We start from the raw sequence: 9,852 nt of genomic DNA, 5'->3' as shown, positions 1-9,852 counted from the left end.
TGTTCTCGTCGAACAAACAGAACCGTGGCTTATGTTTCAACATTTATTAGCTAATACAACTAGGTGTGCTAATCCAACCACATTCCCAAAAGCTATATAGATTGGGGACTGGGGGCTGCTGTTTAACACGGCACATGTGCCTCTTAAATAAGTCTGGCCTTATTACTGAATTCCTGAGGCCCCTCTCTCCTTTTTACCACAGCCTTGGTCAGGGCCACAGTGATGTTAGCCTAGGCCCTAGGGCAGCCGTGGGCAAACTACGGCCCGTGGGCCGGATCCGGCCCGTTCGGCTGTTCTATTCGGCCCGTGGAGCCGAAAGAGCGGAGGGTTCTCTTGCTCTCCCCTCCGCTCCTTTACTTTGAATTTATATTAGTTCACACAAACACTCCATCCATGCTTTTGTTCCAGCCCTCCGGTCCAGTTTAAGAACCCATTGTGGCCCTCGAGTCAAAAAGTTTGCCCACCCCTGCCTAGGGGCTTAATCACAAGGAACAACAACAGCCTGTAATTATTGGAATCGAGAGTCTAGGTCAGTGGTCGGCAAACTCATTAGTCAACAGAGCGGCAAACTGCGGCTCGTGAGCCTCACATCCTAGGAAAGGACTCAGCACCGGGACTGTCGGTACCCCCTCCCTGCCCCGTGCCTCGGGCTCTGGCAGCACCAGCTGCTTGGAGCTGTCTTTCTCGTTGAATGAGCCGTCTTTCCTGAGAACGGCCTTGGCATAGTGATGCCGGAGAGGTCCGCCACGTCCCACCTCCCGCGGCCAAAGTCCGTGGGAAAGCAGGACAGCTCATGGACCAGCCACAGGGCGTGCAGCCGAGGGCTCGCCCAGGAGGAGCTGGGAGTTCAGAGGTGGGGCGGGGGGGGCACCTCCCTTTCTGGATCAGCACATTCTCAGGAGTGCTGTGGTCAGGGGTCAGGGTCCCCACTGGGTCTTTCCCTCACTGGACACTGGGTCCCTCTCTTTCTTGGCCACACTTGCCCCCCAATGGTCCTCAGGAGGGCTCTCCCTCCCCTAGGCCGCTGTGGCAGGCACACCACTGGGTCTCTGTCCCTGTGACCTGGCCCAGCTCCTTCCTCGCTCTGGGCCTCAGATTCCCGGCCTGTCTAATACAGTGAAAGTTTTCCCAGCTCTGACTGCTGTGACCATGTGTGGCAACCATTGCTTTCCTCAAACCTGTACCCCTGAGGGCTGGGCCAGGCTCTCCCCCTCCGCCTGCACCCTCCCCGTGCCCGCCACTCTGGGGTAGCTGTCCCTGAGCAGTGGGCACCCTCCTGGGGCCTGCCTGTCTGAGCCAGCGAGGCTGTCCTTGGGGAGACCCCATCCTCCACCTACAGCTGACCCACCAGGCTCCTCTGCGGAGGGTGGGGGAGAGGCAGGATCAGGAAGATGGTGATTTGATCAGGGTCACAGCTGTGAGAAGTTGAGAGCAAGTGTCTGGTGTGTCCCTAACTCATATCCCCTCAGGCACCAGGGGGCCTCCTGGGGTCCCCTCCACGAGCACCTCCAGGACCAGGAGCAAACTCCAAGGCCTGACCAGCCTGGCTGGGGGCTGGGGGGGCTCTCTTTGCATTCCCAATGTGGAATGACCCCCCCCCCCACCCTCCGCACACACACAGAGGGCCCCGGGAACTGCTGCGGAGACGCAAATCAAGAGTGCAGGCGCAGGCTCAAGGGCAGAGGAGGTTTATTGTGGTTGCGGGGATTTGTGGCCGTGGCTCCCGAGGATGAATCACTGCTGCATTTTCTGCAAGAGCCGAGAACAGGGTGAGTGTGTGTGCGCCTGCGCCCACGTCCGTGTCCCCTGCTGCCGGGGAGTGGGGCGGCCCCGGACTTCACAAGCCAGCCTCGCCTCTGCCCAAGGGCTCCACACCCCTTCCCGCAGGACTTCAGGCCGCAGTGCAAATGGGACTCAGAGCACATCTGCCCCCCAACCCCCACGTGAAAGCTGCAGTCCGAGTGACCCTCTGCTCCCCTGTCCTCAAGGTCTGCATGGCCGGCCACGCTGCCCCTCTCCTCGGCTGAGCCCCGCTCTCCTGGGGCCACGTTTCGCTTTTGGGGGACTGGTGTGGTGCCCGGGATCAGGACATGAGTATTTGCTGAAGCAAAGGGGCGAATGGTAATGACCGTGTCCTTCACCTGACTCAAGGCTGTGTCCAGCAAGCACTCAGTACTTCTTGATTGAGTGAGTGAGTACATGAATGGATGACTATGGGAACAAGTATGCGAATGAATGAATGATGGAACCAGCCAATGAATGAGTGAATGAATGAATGAGTTGGTAAGGAACAGGGGTGTGAGGGCGAGTGAGGGCGAGGGGCTGGCGCATGCCAGAAGGAGGCTGGGAGGCAGGCACGCACCTCGTTGATCCAGTCGATGTAGGCGGACACGCGGGTGTAGACTGCGGGCTTCTTGTGGGTGTTGCAGCCCAGGCCGGAGCCGAAGCTCACGATGCCCCGCACCTCCCAGGAGCCGTTCTCAGCCTGGCAGTTCAGTGGGCCGCCGGAGTCCCCCTGCACCAGACAGGCAGCATCAGTCCCAGGCCTCCCCCCAGGCAGGCTTGGGAAGCCAGGGCGAGTCGGGGTGTGGGCTCCTCACAGTCTTGTACCCCCTCTTTTGGCCTCAGCCTGTCCACGGTGACGGGGGCAGAGAAGAGATGGCGTGGGGCTATCTTGGCCTCATTCTAGGAGGCCCTGGGGTGTCAAATGAGCTCTTGATGTGCTGTGTGACCTTGGGATGACGGTAACCCTCTCTGTGCCTCAGTTTCCCTAGCTGTTCAGGTCACCATGTCCAGAGAGAGATGCCCAGAGGGATGAGGATGCGGGGAGCTATGTTGGAGAGCTGGGAACGTGAGGCAGGGGGAGTGGGGAGAGGGGTCGTGTGTTTGAAAACGGGACAGTCCCTGATTGTCCTAGATGTTTCCTGGGTCTGTGTCAGGCTCCCCGAGTCCCCTGTCTCCCTGGACAATGGAGCTGATGGCATGACGGAACATGTACAGAGACTTCCATGAAGTTCCTTCTCCACTTGCTAGTCTCATTGAGTCGTCACGGCAACCCCGTGAAGCGCTCACTCTATGTCCATATTTTTACTTGGCCACCTGGATAGGGACGGGGTGTGGGCCCGGACACTCACGTTGCAGGCTGAGGTGACGCCGTCACCCCCGGCGCACACCATGGTGTCCTTCACCATGGCGCCCCACCAGTCGCTCTGGGTGCAGGTGGCGTGATCCACCACGGGCTGCAGACCCTGCTGCAGCTCCTCGGCGATGGGGCCATTGGCTGCGGAGAGAACAGTGGTGAGCGGGCATCCGCCCAGGCAGCCCAGGCCTTCCGGTGAGTGGGGCCGGGATAGGTCCCCAGGGAGTTTGTGGGCACCACACATAGGCCCTTAGTGGAGAGGAGAGGCTCTGAGCCAATGGCCTCAGACTGTGTGGCTGGAGGCCCCCCACCCCACCCCGAGGAGGGGGAAGGGAGAGCAGGCTGGAGGCAGGACTAATCACAGAAAGCCCTTGGAGGTGATTCTGGGGTTCCATTGTCACTCGTTTCCTTGAAAGATTCTGCCTTAATGTCGCACAGTAAACGGTCTTTCTCACCCCAAGATTTTCCAAGTATTAATCTGCATTTTCCTCTAAGCCTTCCACAGTTTCATCTATTTGCATTTAACCTTTTAATGTGGCTGGAACTTATTGGGCATATGGTACCCTAAGATCTAACCCTCCACCCCCAAAAGGTTGTTGAGTTTATTTAATAGTCACTTATATGGCACTTAGTATGTGCCAAGCCTTGTATAAGCACTTGACCAATTCTAATCTATTCAATCCTTGTAGCACCCCTTCTTACGCAGTTGTTAGTGTCTGCTACATGGTAGGCACTTAATAAATAAATATCAGCTGTTGTTATTACAACATTAAGAGAATCTGAAGGGGAAAAGTGATGGGCAAAGTGGCTGATGCTTGTTGGGAGAGCAATTCCTCCAGGAAGGCTCCCGTGATTTGCCAGGGGCGGTACTCACTCCAGAGGCGGCCCCAGCCGGTGACGTAGCAGGGATAGTCCCGAGACAGCATGGCGCCCTTCTCGGGCAGGCAGGCCACCTGGATGGTGTCACTCAGCTCCACGGGTTCCGCCAGCTTGATGAGGGCGATGTCATTGCTGGAATTCAGAGCGGAGGACTGACTGAGAAGGAGGTCTTGGCTGCCCCGCCAAGGCTAAGAGGCCCAGCTGTGAGCTGAGAGTCAGGCCCAGGGTGACTGGGGTCCTCCCTGAACATCCTGACTGCCAGCTTCTTCTCGGCTGACAGAGATGTCAGAGGACAGATGATCTGCCTTCTACCACGGTCATCGCCCGCCCCTTTAGATGTAGATGAAGCCTTTGGGACCAGCAGGTTAAGTACCCACCAGCAATTAAGCAAAGGTGAGTAGGGAATTACAATGATAAAACAGAGACGCTTGTGGATGCAATTTTTAAAAGGTTTTCCTGTCACCAGGATGAGAGCTGGCAACCTTCGCAGACCTGGTTTGATTTCTGGTTCTGACAGGTCCGGGCTGTGTGACCTGGGACATATTCCTTAACCTCTCTGAGTTCCTCGTGCAGGGCTGTTGTGAGGATTACAATGCGTAGGCACTCAATTAAGGCGAGTGCTAGCTCAGCCCTGGCTGAGGGGCTTCAGGCAAGACCTATGGGGGGCGTGGGGTGATTCCCTGCGTACCTCTGGGGCACCCCGGCCCATGACGGAGATGGGAAGGGTGTCTGTCTCCATTTAGTATTTTGCCATTTTGCGAGAAGGAGCCATCTGCTGGCTGTGCAGGGTGAGGATGGGGCCCAGGGTCAGGGTGGGGGCAGGCTCTGCGGCTCTGTCTTGGGATCCCCTCCTCCTCCTGCGCTGCCCCCAGGGGCGTGAGATGTCAGCTGGGCACTCACCGCACCAGGAAGGAGTTCCACTTCTCGTGGACAAAGATGGCGTCCACATCCACGAACAGGGAGCCCGCCTCGTCGTCCACCGCCAGGTTGTTCTTCCCCAGGCCCACACGGTAGGTCTTGGATTTGCTAAACAGAGGAAGGGGACTGGTCAGGGTGGCCTCCCGTCCCCGCTAGCTGGTGGGGTAGAGAGGGAACCTCCTCCAGCTGGATTGGCTCAGTGGATAGAGCAATGGCCCTCGGACTGAAGGGTCCCGCGTTTGATCAAAAGGGCACGTGCCTCAGTTGCAGGCTTGATCCCCAGCCCTGGTCAAGCTTGTGTGGGAGGCAACCAATACAGGTGTCTGTCTCACATCGATGTTTCTCTCTCTGTCTCTCCCCTGCCTTACACTCTCTAAAATCAATGGGAAAATATCCTCGGTTGAGGATTAACAAAAAAATATAAATATAAATAAACTAAAACTAAAACAAAAAAGGGAGAGGGAACTCGGAGCTTCGGTGACTCAGCTCTGTGGCCACATGGCAATCATTTGGGGGATGGGCGTGTCCATCCCTGTTGACCCTTCCCAGGGTGTAGAGAAGGGCCCTGGCCAAGTCCACTTTGGCTCCTAGGTGTGTAGCCCCGGGCCTCAGTTTTCTCATCTGTAAAGTGGAGGTAACAGTGGAACTCCCTTGCAGGACTGCTGTGAGAATCGGTTGCTTCTTGCCTACATCATCTCACCTGCATTTCTCTCTAACTCCCCTCATTCGCCCCCTCCACCCCCCACTGCTTCTGCAGCCCCAGCTTCCTCATCATTCCTCAGACATACTACGTTCCCTCCTCTAGGCCTTTGCACTGGCTGTTCCCTCCACTTGCAGCACGCTTCCTCCAGACCAGGGGTCCTCAAACTTTTTAAACAGGGGGCCAGTTCACTGTCCCTCAGACCATTGGAGGGCCGGACTGTAGTTTAAAAAAAAAGCTATGAACAAATTCCTATGCGCACTGTGGGCCCGGGACGAGTCGGCTGCTAAGCAGGACAGGCAGCGGCACCCGGCGGGCCGGATAAATGTCCTCGGCGGGCCGCATGTGGCCCGCGGGCCGTAGTTTGAGGACCCCTGCTCTAGACCATGAGTCCTTGCCTCACTTCCTTCAGGTCTTTGCTCACATGTCCCCTTTGCAGAAAGAGCTTCCCTGACCACCTCCTTTAAAATAGAACCCCTTATTCTTTCTAGTCTCTTCCAGCCTTTTCTCTTCACTGACATTTGATATGTTATATATTCACTTGTTTAATGGTCTGTTGCTTTGTCTTCTGCTAGAATATAAGCTCATTGAGAGCACAGATTTCATCCTGTCTGCTGTGTCCCCTGGCACATAGTAGGTGCACAATAAATACTGTTGGATGGAGAAATGAAACGCGGTTACTGGAGATAAGCGGCTTATTTAGTGCAGTGCCTGAGTGTGTAATAGGTGCTCACTAAAAGCAGCTCCTCAGGCCCCCCGCTCTGGGCGTCATCCCCACTCACCTGATGCAGTGGGCAGCCGTGAGGACGAAGTTGCTGGCGATCAAGGTGCCACCGCATGTGTGCCTCCACGTGTTGTCCTTCAGGTACTGGAGGGAGATCTGGAGGAGGGGCCACGTGTCAGTCCACAGGGACCCCCACCCCACGCCCCTCTCCTCCCACCTTCCACCTCCCACCCCTGCAACAGTACTTACCTGCCAGGGCCAGCTGTGGGGCACGGCATTGTCTCCGCCCACCACCCGGGTTGCTAGGTTGGGCTGGAAGGTGGGGACCCCGCAGCTGGAGGCTGGGGGAGACAGGAGAGGAAGAACACAGGTGAGGGGGCTGGCATCCCCGCTGAGGAAGGGGCAGGTGGGACTTTGGGGCTGGGCAGACACGGACTCAGATTTTACTGATGACTTTGGGGGAGCCATCTAGTTCTCGGGACCTCAGCTTCCCTGTCTGTGAAATGGGAAGAATAGCACCAACCTGGTGTGCTTGTCCTGAGAACAAATTAGACAATGCCTGCAAAGAGTTCAGTGAAAGGCCTGGTACAGAGGGACCAAAAGGTGGCTGGCATGCGTGCGAGTGCCCGGGACCGCCAGGGTCCTTCATCCTTACCCTGCTGTTCATTTTTAGGCCACAGTGTAATGGGTGTGTGTGTGTGTGTGTGTGTGTGTCTGTGTGTGTGCAGTGAGTCCATAGAGTCCCAGACTGTCAGAGCTGGGAGCTGTGTGGAGTGGTCAAGAGCATGTGCTAAACAGGGAGACAGACCCAGACTCCAATTCTGGCTCTACCACCGAGCAGCCACGTGATCTTGGGCGAGATATGGAGCCTCACTGAGCCTCAGTGTCTCATCTGTAAAGTGGACGTACTAATAGGCCCTGCCTCCCACGGTCAAGGTAGCTCCTGCACACGAAGGGCTTAGCGCAGGCCTGGCCCATGGTAAACACGCAGTAACAGGAGCTGGTATTATTACTTCTGCCCTGGTTGTTAGCTGGGAGGACTCTTTTACAAATAGTTTTTAAAAGATTTTTAAAAAATTGATTTTGAGAGAGAGAGAGAGCGAGAGCGAGAGCGAGAGAAACACTGATGTGAGAGCAGAGAAACATTGATCAGCTTTGTCCTGCATGACCCTCGCCGGGGACTGAGCCCGAAAGCCCGGCATGTGCCCTGACCAGGAATAGAACCAGCCGCTTTTAGGTGCAGGAGAACCACCCCAGCCAGGGCAGGACTCTTAATCAAGTGCTCTCATTTGCCAAAAGAGCCAGTGAGACTTAAAGAGGTTAAGTGGCTTGTCTAGGTCCTGCCGCGAGTGAGTGACATACAAGCCACGTTTGTTGATTCCTAACTGGGCAGAAGGCCACCAACACGGGGAAGGAAAGAATCCCCAAGGGAGAGATGCCCACCCTGGGAAGGGCAAGTCCCAGTGGTCGCTGGAGAGCCCAGGGTGAGCGCAGGCCTGGAGCTCTCCACGCCTCAGCTCTATCCTCGCGCTGGGAGGTCAGATCATCAGCTCTATTTTGCAGATATGGAAGCCAAGTTGCCAAGCGGGCAAGTGGCTCATCTGACACACAGCGGGTCAGCAGTATCTGAACACTCATAGGACCCCAGAGCTCCTTTCCTGGACCCCCCCACTGAGAGCAGAAGGCCCCCTGCTCCGGTCCTTGTTCCTGGGAGGCCGGAGCTCACAGCCCGTGGGCTGCAGCTGGTCCCCGACCCACAGCTTACCGCAGGCCAGGAGGGCGGCGAGGACGGTGAAGCCCAGCATGTTTGCGTGCTCAGGAGTGAGTGGCCGGTCCAGGCGGGAAGGGCACATTTATAGGCAGCAGCGGGGAGAGCCCCCTGGTCAAGGCTGAGCCACCTCTTGGAAAGAAACCTGCTCCTGCAAGGCCCTTTCCCTGACCTTGGGTGGTTACTGTTTAATTTGGGCAGGAGACAGGGCTGGCTCAAGGCATGGATTTTCCCAAATAACCGGGGAGAGCAAATTCTGAGGTGTGCAGGTTTTGGGGGCCCCCCCACCACTCTGCTGGGAGTGTGTTCTTCTCTCTCCTGAACTCATTCTTTTAGCTATTATTTACTGAGCACCCACTAGGTGCCAGGCATCGTGCTCCATGCTTCTTGCACGCACGTAATTCTCCCAACAACACGAAATAGACACTCTAACCCGCTCATTAAAGATGAGGCAGCTGAGACTTGAGGGTCTGGGGCCATCCATGGTCACACAGCTGGGCAACAACAGAACCGGTCCAGGGCTTCACACTGCCAACACACCCATCCCTTCTGTCTTCATAGCTTCCTCTCGTTTTCTTTCTTCTCTTCCTGCTGTTTCTCTTTTTCTTCCCCCCTCGTTCAACTAGTATTGTCTGGGTTTGGGGCATTCCTGCTCTCCAGCACCTGCTCCAGGGCTGAGCACAGAGGCTGAGGCGTGGGCGTCTCCTGGCCAAATTCCCACCTGGAGCCAGCTCGGTTGTCTCCCTGCAAGGCCCCCCGTCTCCCCATCTCTAAAATGGGCAATTAGAACCAGACACACTCTTAGGTTCCTATCGGTCCTAAGCTTCCATGACTGGAACGTCAAGGTTGAGTGGCAGATCTGGGTCTATGGCCCTTGGTGTGGGTCTCATTATGGTGGGTCTCATTATGGTGGGTCTCATAATGGATGGCCCAGCCGTTCCATCTGGAGCCCCAGTAGTTTGGGGTTAGTTTATCCCTTGCAGTGGTCGGCAAACTCATTAGTCAACAGAGCCAAATATCAACAGTACAACGATTGAAATTTCTTTGGAGAGCCACATTTTTTAAACTTAAACTTCTTCTAACGCCATTTCTTCAAAATAGACTCGCCCAGGCCGTGGTATTTTGTGGAAGAGCCACACTCAAGGGGCCAAAGAGCTGCACGTGGCTCGCGAGCCGCAGTTGGACGACCACTGCCTTAGAGCATCTGGTTTAATCCATTTTTCCAAAGGCACGACCTCAGCTTCTGCTCTTGTACGCCCAGACGGTGAGGCACTGATATACTATGCACACAGAGGCCATTCATTCATTCATTCATTCATTCATTTGTCCCACACTCGCTGAGCACCTCTATGTGGAGGCCCTGTGCTAGGGCTGGGACCTCAGGGATACTAAGACCCAGTTCAGCATCGCTGGAGCCCCCTGCTGGGCAGGGTGGTAAGTGTTCCTTGGAGTGTCCCTGAACCCGAAGTTAGTTCTGGGTGGGAGCGTGATGGGGTGCGGGTTGGAAAGGATTCCTTCTCTTCAGATTCCAAAATGCACTTGAGGACTTGAGAGTGTGAGGATGCTGTCCCAGGCCAGGCCCCATCCCGCTGAGCCTTGTTTTCCGGGGTGGAGCGGGGCCTCGGAGGATCTGGGACCTCAATGACCCCCAGCCACTCAGGGTCAGACTGCGATGGAAAAATACCCAGGATGACTCAGTGGAGGCTGGGCTCCAAAGAGGGGGG

General features: G+C 56.2%; 1 protein-coding gene across 1 annotated transcript; it reads right to left on the bottom strand.

The window, feature by feature from the left end:
* Window positions 1-1,673: 1,673 nt before the first annotated feature.
* CTRC (chymotrypsin C) lies at window positions 1,674-8,183 on the bottom strand. Its single transcript, XM_080654285.1, has 8 exons — window positions 8,126-8,183; window positions 6,610-6,701; window positions 6,419-6,516; window positions 4,919-5,044; window positions 4,014-4,150; window positions 3,135-3,280; window positions 2,363-2,515; window positions 1,674-1,749 (listed from the first exon to the last, which is right to left on the bottom strand). Exons 1-8 carry the CDS (start codon window positions 8,163-8,165, stop codon window positions 1,735-1,737), a joined length of 807 nt encoding a protein of 268 aa, XP_080510411.1. The 5' UTR covers window positions 8,166-8,183; the 3' UTR covers window positions 1,674-1,734.
* Between the last annotated feature and the right edge of the window lie 1,669 nt (window positions 8,184-9,852).

Source organism: Plecotus auritus (assembly GCF_963455305.1).
Source record: "Plecotus auritus genome assembly, chromosome: 2".
In the NCBI taxonomy this organism is placed as follows: domain Eukaryota; kingdom Metazoa; phylum Chordata; class Mammalia; order Chiroptera; family Vespertilionidae; genus Plecotus; species Plecotus auritus.
Note: the sequence above shows the minus strand (reverse complement) of the source record. Positions and strands in the feature narration are given on the sequence as shown.

What these genes read in the sequence shown, in the direction of transcription:
- CTRC (XM_080654285.1), bottom strand. Translation starts at nt 8,165, where the DNA reads ATGCTGGGCTTCACCGTCCTCGCCGCCCTCCTGGCCTGCG. An exon ending in CGCCGCCCTCCTGGCCTGCG is followed by an intron (nt 6,702 to 8,125) that starts GTAAGCTGTGGG and finishes TGTCTCCCCCAG; the next exon opens with CCTCCAGCTGCGGGGTCCCC. An exon ending in TGGAACTCCTTCCTGGTGCG is followed by an intron (nt 4,151 to 4,918) that starts GTGAGTGCCCAG and finishes TCTGAATTCCAG; the next exon opens with CAATGACATCGCCCTCATCA.